Below are 22,593 nucleotides of genomic sequence, written 5' to 3'. Positions count from 1 at the left end.
TTCAAGTCACATTTTGAATACAAGGAGAAAACTACCACTACCATCTATAATGAAATTAAACTGCAAAGATTTTTAGCTTTCTCCAGTCAAGTTCTAACAAATTGTTCATGCAACAAATGGATCTTTTTAGCCTATTTGTACCACTTACAAACTTTGTCAATTTGTTAAGGCTTGTCACACTTTTTAGCTTTTTTCGGTCGACAGATCGAAGAACAAACTTATGTGGTTCTAAGACCAGAGTTCTATGATTGATCTGGTTTATAATATTGGAGTCAAGTAGCTTACTTAAGATGAAGTACTAAACAGACTCATTTCATTTAGAAGGAAATCATATAGTTTCTGGAAGAAAATACAAACATATTGTAGAGTAGTCTAATCTTGAATGGTTGTTAGACAGCTTTAATAGTGGATATCACAAACTGCTCAGTACACTTAAGAAAAAACTGCAAGGAAAAGAGAAAGTATTACTAGAACTTTATATCAAAGTTAAAGTATTTAAAATAAAATTAAAATTATTAACAAAATATATTTAAGATAGTAATCTCAAATATGTTCCGTCACCTGCTCTTATGCAAGAGTGCAATAGAATCATTAACATCAAGAATCTCGTGGCCAAAATCCAATATTAAAGCTGAAACAGATGATAAACAAAACCATTCACACTTTTCTGGAAAATAGATTCATTTTTAAATGAACCCATTTGCTAGAACATACTTATGTATGTTCCACCTATTACACTCCACATACTACATTTTCCAGCAAGCTTAATTTAATTTAAAATTAATATTTTTCCAATATCTTAGTTTAATGAATAAACCCATTTGCTAGAAATGTGTGAATGGGAAGTCATGGCCAAAAGAAAAATAGATGGAAACATTTAAGAATCTCTAGAAAGAATTTTTATTAACATTTACAGATTTTAAAGCTATTAGGCACAATATTTGCTTTTTCAAAATTTCTATGAAATGGATGTAGAAAAGATAAGTGAAGATTTACAAATGAAAATCATTGATTTATAAGCAAATGATAATGCAAAACTGCATTTAATGAAATTTTTGACTTTGAATGTTTTATTCTCTACTGTTTAAAACTTCACCATCAGCATACTTTCTTGTTTCAACAGCAGTTATTTATGTGAACAAATATTGTTGAAAATGAATATTAAAAAAAAACTAATTCACAGGAAAACTTTCAAATGATCATATTATCCTCATCAGCAAGTAAGGATTATAATGTCTGGCTTTGGTGCAAACATTGGAAATTCAGCTGCAAAAATCTTGTTGAGGCAGTGTTTGTGAAGCCTCTTCTATTTGGCTTACAAAATCGTGTTTGATCTTAAAATTTGATCAATCAATTTTGATTAAACTTTGCCAGTTTTCATTAATTGCAATGAGGAATCCAAAAAGTAATAAAAAAGGGGGTCCATGACTTCGTTTTCAGGATATAAGGTCATAGCACAAGCACACACAACAAAGTGATATTTTACACATCATGTGACTTTGACAGGCAATGTCCCAAGGTCACTAGCACATCTTTTATGAGTTATTGCTATGGCGGTAGAGTTGAGTTCATTCTGAAAATTTGATGTCTTATTTTGATAAAACTTTGTTATTTTCCATTAATTGCAATGAGGAATCCAAAAATGTAATAAGGGTCCGTTTAAATGAAAAAACTAGGCATTCATGAATTTGTTTTTGATATGCGGTGGGGTCAAAAGTTACAATGTCTGTGCTCCCTGATGTGACTGAACATTCCTAATGGAATTTAGGGGTCAAAAATAAAAATACCTAACAGAAAATAGATGCAAAAAACAGACAAAACACAGGAATAAAGCAATTACCATCAATTGCTTAGTTCTTGGATTGCCTCTTCATACCAGGCAGGCAAGGATTGCCTCTCTCATGGCCGGTACATGTAAGGATATCCCCTTTTGTAGTGGCAAGTGCAAAGTTCACTTGTTTGCAACGATTGGATACAAGGATTGCCTCTTCTAACAAGTTCAGGGATTGCTTTTTTCTTTCCAGCTCTGTTTCAATTCTATTATGATACAACAAAGTTACACAATGTCCTAGTTAATGTTTAGTATGAAAAAATTCCTCTGTAATACCTTATTAAATGCATTTTTGTTTATTTTATATTCAAGCCTTTTTTTTAAATTAATAATTATTATTAATTTGGGAGGAATTTATAGCACTGATTGATACCTTTCTCAATGCAGGCCACTAACACAAAATAATTGCCTATCCCTGATTTAAATAACCAAATTTTAATTTATATCATTTTTTAAGATGAAAGAAAAACTTTCTTCTTTAAGCTTAAATTCTAGCACATGCTGTTTAATGCTAAAATGATATTGTAATCACTTTACATTTTTTGAATTAAGCATAAAATTGTGGAAATCCTAAACTGTGAGGTGTGATCAAAAATAAACTGAATTTGGTCTATAAAAATTTAATATTTAAGTAATTTAAATCTGGCTGCCATTTCCTTCAAAGTGGTCCTTCCTTGCATTTATATAGTGATCCCACTGCTTTTGCCAAGTCTCAAAGGCTTTTTGGAAATCATTATTTGGAAAATTTTGAAGTAACTATTGTGATTCAGACTGGATATCCTTAATCATGTTGAAATGCCATCTCTTGAGCTTAAATTTCATTTTAGAGAACAAAAAAGTCACAAAGAACTAAATCTGGCAAGTTAGAAGGGTGAGAAACTATTATGTTGTTTTCCACTAAACTTACTGTGTGTATGGAAGCTTTGTTATGTTGAAGAAGCAGTTGCAATACAATTCTGGTCATTTGTAACACACATTCTTTGCAATTAACTCAAAATGTTGCAGTAAAAGTCTGACCAGGAAGAACAAATTTTCAGTAAATTTCATTCCTTTGCTCTTGTCTTGTCTTTTGAGACCCAATCACAGAGATTGTCGTCTCACTCATGGCTTAGTTGCCATAGGCTTTCATAAATATTTCAAGGGCTTTTGTGGCTGATTTTCAAAGTATAACACAAAATTTAACATTTGTTCAATCTTCAAGTTTATTCTTGAATTACAGCACGACACTAACACAATGTTACAAAATCATGTGTAACAAGCATTGTGGTTTGAAAACTCAACCTCAGTGGGAAGACAGATGCTTAAATGTCAGGCATCAATTATGGAGGCAAAAAATACTGTACTTTGTTCTATTTGCCAAACAAGAGAAACAGTGCAGTTTCTTTTTGATCATACCATGTATTTTTGGAAGTCCATTATGAATGATGTAATCATTAGTGTCAATCCCTGTGGGGACTACCTGTAAAGGTTGAAGTTTACTAATATTTGACCTTAACAAGTATTATAAATTTTTGGTTTCAAATGAAAGTCATGTTGCACAAATATGGTAATATTTGACTATAAGTTTTATTGCAAGATTGCATTTTCTGTTTTTAAATTAATTTTTGTGAATCTTATGGTTTTTAACCAATAAATATGAAAAAGCATCAAAACATTCAATTATCTTTTGCTTGGTGTTTAAAGGAATTGAAATCTGATCAATTTTTATATTTCTTTAATTTCTTTTATTTACCATTAAACTGTTAAAGTTTTTTGACAGCAGGTTTATATTAAGAAATAGATTTTTCTTTGATAAATAATTGAACAACTACATTTCTTTTCTGATTGACTATCAACTAAAATTTGTTAATAAATTATCTCTGAAATAGGTTATTACTTATTAATTTAAATATTTAAGGGCTATTAAAACTTTTCAAGAATATAAGTTGTTTTATTAGAAATAATTTTCATAAGACAATTTATACCTTTATTTTGAACAATTAGTGTTAATTTATAGTAGAAATGAATGTAGTTTAAATGTATTAAAGAAGAAATAACTGAAATATATACAGAGTGGTGCTGAAAAGTTAGTGAATTTTTTATAGAATAAAAAAGAAATTTAATGAATTGAACATACTTTATTCAGAATAATCAATCTTCCCTTATTACTATGATCTTCAAAAACTTTTAATTCCTTTTAATCCCACCTATGGTTGGACCACAAACCCGCCCTCTGCAGCCTCAATGACTTCATAATCAGAAGAAAATTTTTTTTTTCAGATTCTTTTCAAAGCTGGGAAGAGATCTGATGAATAAATCTGGATAGTCCAACAATAGAAACTCCAATGCTTCATTTTTTTTTTTTTTTTGCTTGGTTTGGACAGCTGTCTCTGTAGAAAGCATGCTTTGACTCAGTTTCCCATGCCATTTTTCACTCAAAATTTTTTGCAATTTGACATTGTAACAAATTGTAATAAGTAGGGTTTTATCCCTGATATTTTGGCAAATACTTTACTAAAATGACAGTCCTTATCCCAGAACTCTGAAACCATGACTTTTCCTCACTGATTTCTGGACTGAAACTTCTTGGGCCAGGGAAATCTATGACACCACCATTTTTTTTTCATTTGTTCCTTTATCTCAGGATCATAATGATGAAACCATGTTTTATTAATAGTTGCTATTTGGGCTACAAATCCTTAGCACCAGAGTTGAAATGCATCAAAACGGCTTTAGAGTAAACATGTGATTCCACTTCTGGTCTACATTGAGAAATTTCAAAATCCATTTTGCAGGGAAATTTCTTCTGTCAAGAACATCATAGATTATATGGGGAAACACTTTCATGGAAAATCTGAAAGATTCTGCAGTAATCTCCATTGAAGGGTGCGTTCTTTTATTCCTCCATGTAACTCCGTGCAAGCGACATCCGTTTGAAAATTCCTGCGGAACATGTTCCTAAATTCTGGTGGGAGTGCGCATCGTCGAACGGCAAAAATGGCCGTTTGTAGCAGTAGTTTACGGTGGAAAGCAAAATGGTGTCCTCTACGGCTCAGATAGTTTTGTTTCAGTGTCCATTATGTGGTTTTATGAATGAAAATTTAGAAGTTGTGAAAGTGCAAGTTAGTGCACACGATGGTGTAAGTGTCTTTTTGAATTTTTTTCAAATGGTAGCAGGCATTCTAATTTTTTTTGTGACTATTTTGAATGCTCTTTCAACAAATAATCCATTTTATGGTTAAATTTTACAATTGGGACCCTTCTTTTGCTTTTAAAAGCTCGTATTTTAGAATTATAGATTCCTCCATCACCATACTATCAATAGTGTGGGCACTACCATCTTTCTTTCTTTTACCGTTGTTCCTAAATGCCTACAAATGGCAGTGCACTCCCGTAGTAGCGGCAACACGGAATGACCGCTATTAAAGAACACACCTGAAATGCAATGTCTTTAAGAAATGGGCATGTATATAAGGATCAGATCATGGATTTTATCTACATTTCATCTGTTTTTGCTGAAATGGTCTGTTCAAAGTGTGACTCATCTGTTACCCTGATGATGTCAGTTTGGAAACATGCCACCCATTTTCTTCATTTTGATGGAAGGGAAACACTCCTTTTCCCTGCAAGTACAAGAACAAGATCAGATGCTTCTTGTGTTGCCAAATTCTAGTTTTGGTGCTATAATAGTGAATTAAAATTGCTAAAGTAGGCAGATTAATGGACATAACAAACTCTTATGGTGCATGTGCTCTAGCTGTTATTTGTTAAGTTATGTTATTGCAATGCAATACTTGGGTGATCTGCCTAGGGGGAGCTCTTTTAAGGGAAACTGGCCCCTATTTAGGCATTACAGACATGGAGAAAATCCAGAAAACTTCACTTGGCCAGCCCGTCCAAGTGAGGCACAAACTCCCAGTGTTCAGGGTACAAAGATCGCTTGGTCACTGGTGGGCACATGTTCTCTATCAATGACTTCTCTATTATTTTCCTAGGGTGGTTTTTTTTACTCTTTGTGTCTGGGTAAAGTGATAAACTTTTCAGTACTCTCTTGTATAATATTAATTAACATTAATATTAAGCACATAGTGTTATAGTTTAGAATAATAAGTATAATATATTATATATATTTATAAATAAAATTTATTTAGAAAAATATATTGGAATATATTACATGAATTTGATAATAAAATACATCTGATAATTAAGTTTTAATAATAATGATATTAAAGAAATTAAATTAATATGTAATTACATTAAAAATCTATTGATATTTAACTAGAATAGCAATTTATAATAATATAAACATCAAGATAACATTTAAAACAGATGTAAGTCAAAAAGTATACGAAACTACAGTATAAAATTAAGAATGTATAAGGTTACAATATGATTTAAACAATAATATGTTTTATTATTAAATGTTAATAGATTACTTATCCATCTTTAGAAAAATGTTTTTAAATTTTATTAAATGAATGATAGGAAACATAAGTAGTCAAAAGCATGCACAAAAAAGATGAAAGAATATTATTGCTTGTTTAAGCATTGTGGTGATTGAAACCAGTGGAACTTTAGAACAAAACTGAAAAAAGAAAGAATTTATCACTTATAATAAACTGATTAAATCAATGTCATTTTTGATCTCTCTCAAAAAGAAGATATGCTTCAGTAACAAGAAATAAATGAGAACAACTTAATTCTCTTCTGACCTGGAACAGAATGTTCTAGTTTAAATAATTTATGAATAAATGCCTAAAGAAGTTTTCTAATATCAAAAAGTAAATGAAAGAAACCAAACTAGAAAAGTATAAAATGATTTAAAGGTAATAGACAACAAAAGTTTAAATAAAAAGTGGATATAAGAGAATTTCATATTAGAAAATAAGTTTAGTGGATTTTGAATCAGAACAATACAGAAATTTATTAGTGAATCTATTTCAAATTCACTGTAATGGCATGATCTACTACGGTAGTGTAATACAAACCTGGTAATTTCAATGAAATGCTCTTAGATATCATCGTTTTCCTGAAAATTTAATTTTGTATTACACTACTGTAGTAGATCATGATATATTACAATGAATTTGAAATAGATTCACTAATAAGTTTCTGTATTGTTCTGATTCAAAATCTACTAAACTTATTTTCTAATATGAAATTCTCTTATATCTACTCTTTATTTAAACTTTTGTTGTCTATTACCTTTAAATCATTTTATATTTTTCTAGCTTAGTTTCTTTCATTTACTTTTTGATATTAGAAAACTTTTTTAGGCATTTACTTTACTTTTATATTATGCATTCTATCACAAATTATTAAAAATGATTCAGCTATTACAATAAAGTAAATCTGAACATAAGTTTGATCGAAAAAAACTCGAAATCAACAATGATATACTTCATAATAATACAAAGCCTCTCAAACGGTCAAATGCCTTCCTGTGCAGAACAATAGTAATTTATAAAGGAAATATCTCCAACGCCATGCAAATGCTATAATAGATCTAGAAATAACTTTTGTATTATGATCGGTCTGTTTATTGTACGGCCATATCTTGACGACATGGTTGTGAGACAGCAAAGAAATAATAATATTGCAAGTTCTTCAACAAACAACTTATAAAGGAGCGGGTCATAATTTTATCCGTATTTGATTGTGATAACTGGAAGCGGATTATTTAGTTAGATAAGGCAACGATGAACCTTTTTATCGTGTGTAATAATCGTTATGCTTTTATTAGGCTTGACAACAGCCGGTAGAAAAGCATGAAAATCAAAAGATCAGCCTTAATAATAGCATAGTAGTTTATGACCGTATTTTCTATCAAGATATTTGACTTTGTCACCTATATAAGTTTAGAACCTATGCAAAATCATTTTGGAAGAGATGGTCAATCTTTCAATGGATTGGTACGATTTAAATTATATATTATATATCAGGCATGGGCAAATGCGGCTCTTGCTGAAAGTGTTAATTTCTGGTTTTTATTATTATTTTTACAATTTTATTTTTATAATTTTGTGAAAATATGTTTATTAAAAAAATTCAATATTTGTTTTATATTATATAATAAAATCGCGCGCCTTACCATACTATCCACCACGACAGTACAGAACTGCGGCTCCCATGCATTTTGAAAAACCTACATTTCGGCTCCCACTGAACTCTTGCTTGCCCACCCCTGTTATATATCTATATTCCAGTTTGGAACGCATACGTAAAAATAGTCAAAGATTAATTTGTAAAAGTAAAAATATCAAATCATACAAACGACCGGCGATCATTCATTTCTTGTAGGACATGACATTTTTGTTTCTTTTCTGTTTCAAAATCATCTCTTTAGAACTGTGTGGCGACGTCAAAGGATGTGAAAAAATTCTGGTGGTAGAACATTTATTCAACGCCTCTCTATAAGGAAAAATCCTGGAATTATCGGATTACTATAATTCAGATTAGTACTAAGGCAAATGGTTATTGGATAGTTTATTAGCTATATTATTGGTATTTATGGATTTTAATAAAATTATAGTCAGAATTTTTCTAATAAAATATATAACTTTGTATCCCATTTATTCAAAATGTTCCAAATTCCAATATCGAATTAGTAAATGACAGAGCGACATTCAGACTTTTTAATGAAATATAATAGTTTAGTGTGACATTAGTGATTACTGAAATATTTGTGAAAGTTTGATTAAAATTGAAAACATTAAACAGTTTTGAATGGCACTGTATTTTATTATGTCCGTTGTTTTATTATAATCATACAATAAATTTATAGGATTAGATTACTTTTTACATATAAATTATCAAACTATAAATGAGAAGTATTTTAGTTATGGGAAAAAAATAAAGAGGAAATGAGTTAAAAATTATGACGACGAATAATCTTTTAAATATTATAGAAAGCTAATTCTTTATCGAAGATAATGAAATATCAACCCAAAATATTGACAATGTAAGGAATGATGACAAATTGAGAGAAAATTTATTTTTTATTAAAATATTATAACATATTTTTTTTAAAAATATATAAAAAAACCGTACCATAAATAAATAAATATATATTTGTTTTACTTATACAAGATTGTAACATATGTTTAAAATGAGGCAGGGGTAATAATTGTAAGTATTTAAGGATATAATGCACTAATGATAAATTATAGACTTGTCAAAAGACTGTTTTTTGAAAACGTTATTATCCAGTAATCTTAATCATCGAATATTTTTTAGTTTAATGCTGATCAAATAAAAATGGATAAGCTTATATAAACTTATTATATTTCTATCTTTTTCGATAAGAATTTGATGAAAATTCCAAGAACAGTTTTAATTATTAAAAAATTTTCTTAGTAAGTCTCTAAGTTTTCTATGATGCTATTGCTAAATAGTATTTAGTCACTTCATATGTAAACAAATTACAATGTATTAAAATCTTTAAATGGCTATAAAATTATATAGTAATTATCGTACTGCTGGGATTCATTGTTTCAAAAAGACATGAACGTAGACCTGATTTTATTATGTGTCAAAGTCGTCAGTTTTATTCATTTTTACGTATGTGAGATAAACATTTCTATTTAATCGTATTATTAAGTTTTTTAATTAAAAATCGTAAAAAAGATATTTTTTAAATTTAAAATTAGATATAAGTTTATTAATTACAGTATAAGTTTCCTTATTTACATTAGAACTCTACTCTGTATAGAATTTTTTCTAACACGTTTTCATTATATACTTTATCTTCTTAACGCTTATTATTCAGAAAATATAATAAAACGAAATATGAAAGCAAAATCTGTTGAATATTTATTGTGAAATAATCTAATAATTAATTTATTTTAATTATTTTATAACTTTACAAAACTGTGTAAATCTTAAAATAGAAGTAATAAATCATGTAATTTCCTTTCATTACTCAGCTGTATTTAACACTTATAATGCTGATTTTGTTATAAATTATAGAAGTTATGTACTGTTTTTATAGTAAATGCCATAAGTGAATACACCTCTCTTACAAGATTAACACAGTTAAAGTATATAGTTAATAATACATTAACTACTTTACTATAAAAATTTAATTTTATCGTTGCAACTCTTTCCGGTTTGGACATTATTCCTTCCCCGATTTCGGGATAGGAAGAGTCCATTTTAGACATAACTGAATTGGCTGTTTCCAGATTATACAAGAGATTTTGTACCACTCTTAACGTCTCTTTGAGAAACGTAAAATCCTTTTTGGAACGGCTGTACATAATTATTTAAATCCTGAAATATTTATCGTATTCTTATTTAAATTTTTATGTAATGATGATAATTCCAATTATTATTTAAAAATTAATTTGTCGTAGTGTATATTTATAGATTCTAAATTAATTATTTTTCACTTCAAATTATGGAAAAAAATGATATGCGTGAAAGCTTATTGAAATTTATTTTGAAAATAAAAAAAAACTTTATAATTATTTTAATAACAATAACAATCTATACTTAATTGGATATTATAGTATGTAGTTCTGACAAGATTACAATAATTTTCCAAACTGTATCATGAAAATTTAATTATTTTAAATCTTTCAAATTTTCCAATTGATCGTAGAGATTTTACGTATATAACTAATAAAATTTTATGTATTAAAATACAAAAAAAGATTATATATTTTTCATCTTTAACATAATTGTATCATAATTTCACAGAATTCAATTAAATCGATATGCTTGTGCTGGAATTTTGAATTGTAATTTGCGAATTTAATGAATTTATGACGTTTGTATTGATTATGTTATTGCATAGTTTGTAAGCAGTAATTGTGAAAAACACAGATTCGATTTAAGGAAAACAACTTGCTTTCTATCCCCCTTTGCACAATGTACCATCTCCGAGTAACCTATCGATCGACTAGGTCACTTCTGACAGTCTTCTGAGCCAGATAGACAGTGTATTTTATTCTGTCTCTCTTTTTCTCCATCAGGTGAGAAGGCTACAAATACTGGACGATCAGAAAGGGGGAGTGAAGACTTATCACCCCCACCAGCACCTATAAGCAATCTGGAGGTCGACATCTTGTAAGTACAATTTTCAATTTTTATATTATTATTATTATTGATTTTAGAAATGTTACCAAGCAGACCGTATTATTTATTTTAATTTTATTCACGATCTTTACGGAGAATATTCCATCAAAAATTGGGAGTTTATAAAACGGTTCGTGCCGTGATTTTTAGTCTACGTTGTGCTGTTTGTAATTTTTCTGTCCATCTATTTAACGATACGATTCTTCTTAACGTAACCATATCCGAGATTTAAAAACCTCAAGCAGAGAGTCATATGAAGGGAGTTATTGACGAAGTTCCCAGATGTGAGTCTTGCCGATGATTGTAAATTAGTGTCGGCAATATACTCGGTGTTTTTTTGTCTTCTTCCGGTCCTGCCTTGATGGCGGAGGTTGATCAATTACCGGCAACTAGAGCGTGAGTAGAGCAGGATGACGCATTGTCGAGGGATTGCCGATATGTTATAAACTCCTTCGCCATAGATAGGTCATGATCGATAGGTAAGAATGTGTTGTTTTTTCCATTGAATTAGGCATTTTAGAATCTCATACATAGAGTTTCTTTGGAAAAAATTAGCGCGTATAGAGAAGAAATTGATACTTCATCCGCACTTTTAATAAAAATGCAGTAATTACGATTCGTTAACTGTTTTCGTTCAGTTTCATTTATGCATCGGAATTATCATTGATATTATGTTTTCATTGTGGATATGCTGAAATCAGATTTTAAAAAAGATCGTATTATTTTTGAATTAAACTAGAATTAATAAGTAATAAGTGCTAAATTATTTCAGTTTTTATTAAAGTTTAATGTATGTTTATCTCACCCGTTGCTAAAAATAAATTTTACGTTTAAGTTCACCAGTTAGGAAATTTATTAGTTTACAGTCTTAAAATTAATTAAACTTTTATTATTATTATTTATTTAATATTTTAAATATATTAGGGAATTTATAACAAGTAAATACGTTAAATGAAGTATACGCAGTTACATTCAAATTACTCAAACTTTTAAAAAGTATTTACGGTTTAATATTAAAAGCTTCCTTCCTGATTACTTATTCATGTCTTTCTTCGAGCTATTGTTCGTGTTGTACAATGAGGCGTGATTCGACATAAAGTAAGAGTTACGATCGAAAATCGGTAAATACTGTTACGTAGTTTTTATCAAATATATGCGTATAAGATTATCGTACGGTTAGGAAATTACAAGTAACAAGAAATCTCCTGCAGTTTTATTAACACACCGTTAAAATCTCGATGATAGATACAGTCCAGGTGTATTTGGTGTTTACCATACAGAAATGGGCAGGTGTAACCTCCCCCGCCATGTAGCAGTATAGTGACAATGTTTCCTCGTTTCAGGGCCAAGAAGGCGACGTCCATTGGCCGGTCTGAGAGTTTCAGACAACGGGTAAGTTTACTTTTATAATATCTAATCATTTTAAAACGATAATTACTCGAAAGTTTAAAGTAATAAAGTTGCTGGCGTGCGACCTCATCTGACTACATGAGGTCAAGGATGATGTCTTTTTATAGTGACTGGTACCGAGTTTTCTAATTGTGAAATGATTGTGTATGGAATCTGCTCGTTTTATATAGTGCCAAAATTATAATTAAAATGTATTATTATAACGAATTTTCGTTAATTTTTTTTAGTTTAAAATCTACTAAATTTTAAAAATATTTTCCGGAAATTATTTAAAAATTAAAAATTTAATTCTATTTCGATAGTTTTAACAGTGTTATAAGAATAGCGTTAGAATCCGAGTTATGTATTATACAATATAGCATGTAACTTTTATTATTATCGATGTTCTTCCTTATTTTCTTCGTGTCATTCTTAATTTATATAATCATTTTGATTGTTAGTCACGTAATTATTTTAATTATACAGGACAATCATTTTTAAAAATTAATAAGTAGTAATAATAATTTATTACATATAATACTTCATATCATTATTAATTAAAGTATGATTTAGAGGTGAATGAAAAATTACATCCTTTGTCATTTCAATAGATATGAACGTACTGTACAATTATAATTATTACGGATAATTAAAAATTGCATTAAATCTTATGAATTTTTTATAGTTTTTATATCAATTTATGTAATGTTTTTATTGTAATTAATTCATTTGTTGAAGATTTAATACATAGGCGTAACATAGCTACGAGATTGAAATTATTAATTATTTTTTGATCTCATGAGGACAACATTACATGATATGATTAAGTTTGTGCACCGAACTAAATTATTAATGAAAGTTATTGACATAGTCTTAGGATTCAATAAATTCGGCTTAGTTATATATGTATAGTTGATTAAGGCTGTTAGCATTTGAGAACGAATGATTAAGTATCAGAAGATTTATCTTTTATTTGCTATTCTTTTTTTTCCCCCTCTTCGGTATATAAAAACAGACACTTGATTCATTAAACTGCTGAATAAAATGGCCTCGTTTCTACCATGTGTGTATGTGTGAGTTTATCTGGATTTTATTTGCTTTATTTACCGTAATGGGGTCGAAACTCGATATTTCCTTTGCTTTCCTTCTGGTATGTTTTAAGTGTCCGACGATAGTGACGCAAATCATTGTAATTTTTATAATTTTTTAATAGAAATTATCGGGGATTGATTGACTGTTTTCTCATATTCCGAGAAATCGAAGGTCTTTATCTGTTAAATATTTTGAAATGTATATTGTTTATTCATCGGTGGTAACCTTAGATTACTGACAAGATGACCCCCGATTCAGTGTTATAATTCTGCTGACGGAAATAGTAGAGGGTGGAGGGAGGAAGCTAGTGCTTTCTCTTAACGATGAACAACGTCATTTTTGTTATGAGTTCTGATAACGTTGCTTTTTATTAGTTAAAATATTCGTGTTTAAAATGGAATGAAGTCGGTGAGTCGTATTATTCCATAAATAATGATCAATTCGATAAAATATACAGTTTATATTAAAGATTTTTTATTTATATATATATTTTAGTATCTTAATTAATCATGTTTATAGTATTGGGTTATAGTTTATTTGAAGATCAACATTATAAAATTCAACGAAATAGTCGTGCATACAACTGCATGCCCATTCATACTACTACTGAGTGTGAGTATTGTCCTGCTTTTGACATCGTTTCGCACAGCTTCACCCCTTTTATAAACACCTCAAACATAGTGGGGTGGTATCCAGGCTAACAAACAAAACGTCACAGATTTTTTTTTAAACTAAATTGAAATTATAGTTACTAGACTATGCTTTTAACATATTATAATATATTAATTCTTGAAAGTAACAGATCTTTTATCGGTTTAGATTAAAATTCATTGGAGTCGTAAACGATTTCCGGGTTAAGGCGCACAAAGCTATCGTATCAAATCGTTGTTACAATAGAAACTCGTTTGGTGATGATATATAAATAGATATTTTTAATAAGGATGGAATTTATCTATGTTCATAAATATAGAAATTTATTCATTGCGTTGCCAATACGAATAATTCAAATTTTTAAACGTTAGTCTTATTTTAGTCTGTAATCAGATAAATATTTTAAAGACGTTTCAACATAGTTTACTGCGGTTATTGTGGAATTTAATGCGCAATTTAGGTTTATTTTTTTTAATATTTTAAAATTATATTCGTTTAAAATTTTTGCGTTTAAATATTTGAAAAAAATTAGTTACAGTGACAGTTTTTTATTTACTTTTGTAGAATAAATTTTACTTTTAATGAGAAGGAAACGGAAAAGAAGTAAATTTAAAGGTTATGAACTGTTATAAAATTCGTTTTTATACGTTTATAATTTTATTAAGCAGAAACTCTCAAAAAAATCTTAATTATTATATCTAAACCAACATTTTCTAGTTACTTAAACGAAATAGCGAAATCTATATTACAAAACTTTATTTCCTTTTAATTTTCCTTTCGAAATAGAATTTAAAAGAAAAAATGAAACCTCAGACTAAAAATTTTGTAATCATGAAGACGTGATCTGTCGTTATGGCGAATGTGCTCTTTAAAATGCATTGAGAACTGAGTGCTAATATCAATTGATTGCTCTTGTAATGGATGTCCGACTAATATAGCTAGGAAAGAAACAGTATGTCTGTCGTTTAGAAAACACAGCAAGATCGAGTCTCCCAGTATTTTTAATTTTAGAATTTTGGTTCAGTTTTATATGAATAATTTATATAATATTGATCATATCAATAATACATCAAGAAATTCCAATAGATCCCACTCATTTCATATTGGATTAGTTTTGGATTTTCATTTTAATATAAATTTATGAAATTTTTAATGACAAATTTTGTATTTTGTAATGGCAAATAATCAATATTGATGATTGAAAAGAAGTAAATTTATTTGTATTATGAAATTGATGATCCAATAGAACATAAAAAATTAGATTAAAAGTTCTTTAAGTTTTATTTGATTCAAGATTAATATTTAAAGAAAAAAACTAACATAATATCTGTGTAATTCCCAGATTTCTTACAAACTAGATTTCCCACAATAATGTTAAATCATGCATTTTTTTGTTTAAATATTTACTGATACTTTTTCTAGTCTGACCCTATTTGGAAAAATGCCAAGATTAAACATTTTGTGATATTTGGCATATTTTCTGTTTTAATAGTTCTTAAATAATTATATTATTTTTTGAAAGGATTTTTTATTAAATTAAATTTTTAGTAGAATATTAAATGTTATTGTTTTTTTTAAATAAATTGTTTATTAATGAGTGAATTTTGAAATTACTAACATAAAAAAATATTTTACACAATTATTTAATTACTTGTTTAAATTTCAATGCTTACCTTTTTATTTATTATATTTAAGAAACAAAATGCTCGTGAATACATCATTAAATTTTGAAATAAATAAAAAAATACATTTTTAGCCAATAACTTTTAATTTTTATAGTTTCTACATTGTTTTATGAGCTATAATTAACTATTTAAATAGTGATGTTTCAAGCTTTTTATCAGTGGAATATTGTATGGAATTTCCCAAATGTTAGTTAACCAAGATATAATTTCAGATTATTTTAAGAATGGTTAAAACTGGTTTAGAGTAGTAGAATGTTAATACATCTTCATTGGAAGAAATTGAATCATAAATAATAACATGCAAATTAATCTTAAAATATATAATGACTTTTGAATCTCTCTCTATTTCAGTCTGGTAGATTTAAAATTCAAAGTAATTATGTCTCAAAAATTTATTTCTTACTAATATTTCTAACTTTAATTTAACTTAGTCCAAAATTATGATGAAATATTTATTAACTAACTGCAATTAATTATTCTGTTGATGCATAGATGTGGATTAGGTGAACAGATTTTGATGACAGTTGATATAAAACTTATTGCCAAAATTTATTAGAAAATTTTTAAATTCATTTACATGGGAAAATTAGAATGTGTAAATTAAATTTCAACAAATAAATTTATAGAACTTTATTTAATGTAGATCATAAATTTTACTTAAAATTTTTAATTATAATGTATATATATTAGTTTATAGTATTTGATTATTCTGTTTATTTAATATAAAGTAATTGTTAAAAGGTTCTATTAGAAATGTTTTTTAAAAGATTAAAGGCTTACTGGACGTAGCTAGTATATAAGTATATAATTATATCACATCAATGATTATCATGAATAAGATGGCATTACATCAAATTAACAATAAATAAGATGAAAAACCAATCTTTTGATGTTAATTTTTTAAATTAGAATACAAATGTTAAAGTGGTAAACAATGGCTACTATCATACTTGCTATTTAAGAAATTCATATGATTGTTATTTAAGAAATTCAAATGATAAATTTGTTAAGAATGTTTCTGTGCTTAGAATTTATAATTTAAAATAAGTATTCTATGTAATATTCCTGTTTCAAATGGCAATTCAAATTCTGTTTTATTAGGTTGAAATGCCTGATTTACTTATCAAAAGTACAAGATTCGACCTCATCATAATATATTGTAAAATACACATAGGTAATAACACTTGTTCACTTACAATCTGGTTTTGAATATGACTCCTGGTAAATGACTGCAGCAGAATATTATGTATTCTTCTAGGCAACTCTAAATTCTGAAAGAGCAGATTATGTATAGTTGTGTAAAGCTGTTTATATGCATTCATCTCTTGGATATTAAGTTATTTTATAAATTTACGGTTAATAAGGATGGAAGGGACAATTTTTATACAAGATTCTGTGATTAATCTGAAATTTGTGAGACTTGGCATGATTGGTCACACAGCAGATCTTTTTGGGTTCCATGTGATTGCAATATGGACAGTTTCAGTTATTGCTGATATCCACACTGTCCTTTCACTCTGATCTAGTTTATAATTAAAGGCAGATCAGTGGATCTAAAGGAACGAACCCACCTTAAAATGGTGCAAACATCTGGTACGCTTCATTGATGATCCAAGTGTTATCCAAATATACACTGTGTAGCAATTATACAATCATTGTTTTTGAAATAAGTTTCTATTTGAAGGTGCATTGTTTTGAGGTTTACCTTTTCATGTTGAATGAAATATCAGCTCAGTCACATCATCTGACAAATGCAGTTGCTATTGTCACCATAATTTGCATATCAATACATGCTATGAATGTAGCTATACCCTGTACTAGCTAGTATTTATCACTAATATTTATATTTTAATTAAAAGAATTAAAATCAAAAGATATTAGTTTTTGTCTCATTTATATTATATCAAATAGAGATTAGAAATTACCTGTTTATATTTAAATAAGTGAAAACACTGTGTTAGTGTATCATTTTGCAGTACAATATTACAATATTTTTACATATTTTTGACGTTTTCAGATGAGGATGTTTTTGTCAGTAAGTTTAGTTTGTTAATTGTTTGATACTAACAAATAAGTTACATTCAGTTAAGTTTAAAAAGCAAATATAGATAGGTTGAGGTGTGTAATGGTTTGCTTCCACTACAAATTCTACATATAATTAGTAATTCACTGATTACAATTGTATTCACTGGATGCACTTTAAAAAAAAAAAAAATGTTAAACCTTTAAAAGCTTCTTTTTTAATTACCAGATCTATAATTTTTATTTATTATTTTAGTTATTTCAACTTTGAAATGCTATGATTTCTATTATGGTTACAGTATTTAATTTCTGACTTTTTTGCAAAAAAAACTGCATTTCTTTCAGTAACAAAATTGTTCTCCCCTATCAATAGTAAAGAGAAAGAATAAGTTTTATTAAAAGTCATTTAAGTTACAAATAATTGATAGTTAATATGATTATCACTGCTTGATATCTCTAGTACATTAATTGTTCTGTATTTTTTCAGATTGTATGATATTGGGGTTTGTAGGGGAGACCATGAAATTAGATATTTTCGTATGATAAAAACCAGCATTTTGGTTTAAGTGAGGTTAAAGGTCTCTCTTTAGAGAATGCATTAAAATACAAATGAATTACTTCACATAAAAACAAAGGAGTTTTTATTCTAAAATTGTGAAACTGTCAGCATTACATCAAAAACTAGGATTATATATTTAATTTCTTTATTTTGTTGTCTTTCTTTCTAATGATGTAAAATATTTGTGGAATTCTGAAAGTGCTTTTCTTATGTTTATTTTATTGTAATTTCATTCAAAAATGCAAGAATAAACATATCAAATTTAAGAAACTTTCTATAAATTATCTCAACTTAGACCTATTAACTAGGCTTTGTGTGAAATTTGAGAAGAAGGTGTTATTTTTAAGGTCTGGGTAGATGGTCAGTGTACCCCTCACTGACTACTACTACAACAAATGTCAATAAGCCATTAATTGTTTTGTTGTCTTGTAAATGCTCTTCCTGATTTTAAGTCAGTCAAATTATAATAATAATATTTTATTGCACTAAAAGAATGTTTCCTTTAACATTTAATTAACAACTAGTTTTGTTAGATCTGATTAATTTTATATTTTAGTCACAGTTTAACTAGCATACTGGTCATTCCATGAAAATACATAATTAAATTATTTAGGAGATATTGCTTTAAAATTAATAAATTTCATTTTACTATAAGTTGTTTTTTTTTACTAATAGTATATTAATTTTATTTAATGATGATAGATAAATGTCTGGAAAATAGTGCATAAACAAAGAATGACTAACTGTAAAATGAAAAATTTTATTAAATTATGAAATAACTTCTCAAGTAGACATTCAATTGCTTGTATAATAAGTATTGGGTGTCCAGAAAGTTTTCTAGGTTTCTAAAGAAAATCTTCAAAATTTTGTATTTCATCGATGATTTTATTTTAACTAATGATGTATTTGCATCTGTTATCAAGCATCTTTCTTATAATTTAAAAATTCCATTATAGTGGAAATTTGGACTCTCCATCAAAAACTCATTTAAGATACCTTTTTACATCATCTCTGGAAAGATTTTCCTTGCAGAGTTATAGATGCTGAAATAAGCGAAATTGAGGTGAATTTGGTGGATACTCCTTTGTTTACCATTTGAATTCATTAATTAATCTCTAAAAGACAATTGCTGTATGAAGACCTGCATTGTTTAATTGCTACTCATGTTCTCTTGATGGATTTTTTAGTTATAAGCATAAATTTTGCTGAAGGAAACTAACCCAAAATGCATTTCCTGGTATAATAAAGTTTGCATAGTCAATTTCTGGTGTATTCCTTTTGTGATTAGTTTCTTTAAGCAAAATTTATGCTTATCACTAAAGAAGACAATCATTGTTTTGGTGGAATATGATTCCTCATCTGTGGCTTAATGCAAGCAACTTTTGAGCAATTGCTTCTTTTAGACCGTTGATCTTCTAGTAATACTTATTGCAGGTTATTGTTCATTGTCTTCTATTAGTTCAGAATGGATAATTTAATGGCACTCCCATCAGACAGACATTATCTTCTTTTGATGAACATTTGTTTTGGGAATAGTGGGAGTTACCAATCTTTCTTCAAATTTATTTTTGTACAGCATTGTTTTATAGTAACTTTTTTTCATCTGCTGTTGCTAGGTGTCTCTTTTTGATAAAATTGTTGTCATTGTGTATTATCAACAAATTTCTATTGCTTAACTGATGAATTATCTAAATATCCAATTGATTCACAAAACTTAATTTCTTTAAATTTTTAAGAACTATTGACTTTGGAACTTCCAGGACTTTTTACAAGCTCTCTTATAGTCATTCTAGGGTTATTTTCAACTGCATCTCTCAACAGGTAATTGTCAGTGGTTGAAAGTCTTTGTCTGAGGTTCATCTTTAACATTTCTTTTTCTTGACATTAAACCAATATTGAGCCATATTTTCTGATATAGAATATTCACTTAAAGTGCACAGATTTTCCTAGCAGTTACTGCAACATTTTCTCTTGATCAAACAAAAAATGCAAACAAGGTTGATAAAGTTCTATTCTTTACTTATTTATTAAAAAATAAAAGAAAATCAGTAACTCAAATTCAAAATTACAACAAATATATATTTTTAATAATGCTGTTTCTTATCTTTCAAATAAATTATTAATTACTCTAATATGACATAATTGTAAGTTTATACAATTTATCAAAAATTTATTTCATGAACCTAGTAAACTTTCTGTACAGCCCAATATTATAAGTTACATTTAAGAATCTATAACTCCATTCCATTGCCAATTTTAACAAAATTGTTTGTATTTTACAAAAAATAACGAGAAATAAGCTTTTCATTAAAAAAATTTAATCAGGCAAATTATAAAAAAAATATGTAAATCTTGCATATAATATATTTAGATTATTTTTATGACTATATATAAAATCTATAGCTTCAGATTATAAAATAACATATTAAAAGCATGTCATAAATGAAAAATTATGCAAAATGCCTTAGTAATAAAGTAAAATTTTAGTATAAAATTTATAATAATTTAGAAGAAATTGAGAATTAAATTTAAAATGTAATTTCAAAGATTGTAAGAATTTCATTTGTTTTAAAAATTCTATTTTATCAAAGTTTTACATCATTGATATTATCGTATTTACTTGCATATAAGACGAGGTTTTTATCCATTTTTCACTGCTTCAAAAACCTAAGTCATTCTATATGCATGAACAAAGGAGTCTTTTCATTTCTGTATAATTTTTGTTAACTATGTATTCGTATTTCTTACTGTATTCTCACCTTCTGGTGTTTAAAAACAAAAGTATTTTATCTGGGTCATTTGAATCGTTCCTGTGTATTGTCAGGAGTAAAGATGAATAGCAATAGGAAAAGCAAAGCTTTTGAATTGAATTCCAAAATTTCATGGAAGCTTGATATAAGTTTTAATTCATTCCCATGTGAAAACAGATGATTACTTGGAAATCAGAATTTGAAGAAACTCATAAGTATAATCGACGAAGAGTGGATTGGATTTGACTGTTAAGAATTGGCAAAAAAAAGGTTTCCGATTGTGCAGCTTTACGTGAACAAATCATGTTGTCGATTTTACAAGTTTTTTCCTTGAAGTTTAAAATATCAGTAAATTTTTTCGGGACAATGTGTGCATTTACTTGCATTTGATATTTTATTTATTATTAAACAAAATAAAATTAGAATTGTGTTAATAAATTGAATTTTTTTTATTTTGATCTTTAAAGTCACACCTCATCCTATATGTGAGATCATCTTATATTCGAGTAAATACGGTATATTTTATTCTTAAAATGTGATGAATATAGCTAAGTTTTTGCCTCAGTATGATTACACGTTACCTAAGTCCAAATTATATAAACAATATAACCCTAACTATAAGAATACTTAATTAAAAATAAATGAATTTGGATTAGAGATAGACAGATAGGCCACCATCTTATAATAATGATATTATTATCATTTTATTATTGTTATAATATTTATAATTAATAATAATAATATAATTATTACTATTATTAGAAATTAATTAAATAATGTAGAAAATTCTGAAAGGAAAGATCACCCCTGAATGGGACTTGAAACTATGCAGTGGCAGCTCATATCTGTCTAATATACATAGGTTAAGCTAAGTAACAGTAATATTGAACTGATATCAAGGTGATCCGAAGTAGAACATGCAAACTTAAAATCGCCCCTGTATCACTGTAGACATATCCACTAGCATGGTGTTTGATAAGTTAAAGTTTTAGATATTGTAAGATATTATTGCAAAACAAATTTATTTTCACATCTTACAGATACATTTTCCAAATATCTTCTATTGTCGTTTAATTTTTTTCATGTTATCAGCTTTCAACAGAACATCTTTTAACTACTATAAAAAATATAAAACTGTTGCTTGAAACATTATATCCACCTCTCATACTAATTTCTATCTCTGTAACTATGCTCTCTGACTAGACACCCACTGTATTATTTTTTTAATTTAAACTTAATCTAAAATTCATGGATTTTAAGAGTATTTATATTCATTTTTCTTAATTAACTTTTTAAATGTATCTTCCTGTATAAATATTCTTTTCTTGTTTTAAGAATTATTATTATTAAACTTTGAATAGCATTCTACATTTTATATAGACTATAAAATTATTTAAAATCTTGCCAGACATTTTAAAATATATGACAGTTTTTTTTAATTAGATATCTGTCTTAAGAGATGTGTGTGTGTATATATATATATATAATATAATATAATATATACACACACATGTACAGGCTGTCTCAAAAAAATGTATACACACTTTAACAACTGAT

General features: G+C 27.7%; 1 protein-coding gene across 1 annotated transcript in view; it reads left to right on the top strand.

Moving 5' to 3' along the window:
• Nucleotides 1–22,593, top strand: part of LOC136981433 (rho guanine nucleotide exchange factor 11-like) — a 188,423-nt gene that overhangs the window by 118,369 nt on the left and 47,461 nt on the right. The window contains exons 23-24 of the mRNA XM_067277756.1: nucleotides 10,786–10,879; nucleotides 12,232–12,280. Of these exons, the coding sequence (XP_067133857.1) occupies nucleotides 10,786–10,879; nucleotides 12,232–12,280 (143 nt within the window). The remainder of the gene's footprint in view (nucleotides 1–10,785; nucleotides 10,880–12,231; nucleotides 12,281–22,593) is intronic.

This window comes from Centruroides vittatus, unplaced genomic scaffold, assembly GCF_030686945.1.
Source record: "Centruroides vittatus isolate TY-2023 unplaced genomic scaffold, ASM3068694v2 contig_754, whole genome shotgun sequence".
Classification (NCBI taxonomy): Eukaryota; Metazoa; Arthropoda; class Arachnida; order Scorpiones; family Buthidae; genus Centruroides; species Centruroides vittatus.
The sequence above is the reverse complement of the archived record's forward strand: the minus strand, read 5'-3'. Positions and strand labels throughout refer to the sequence as shown.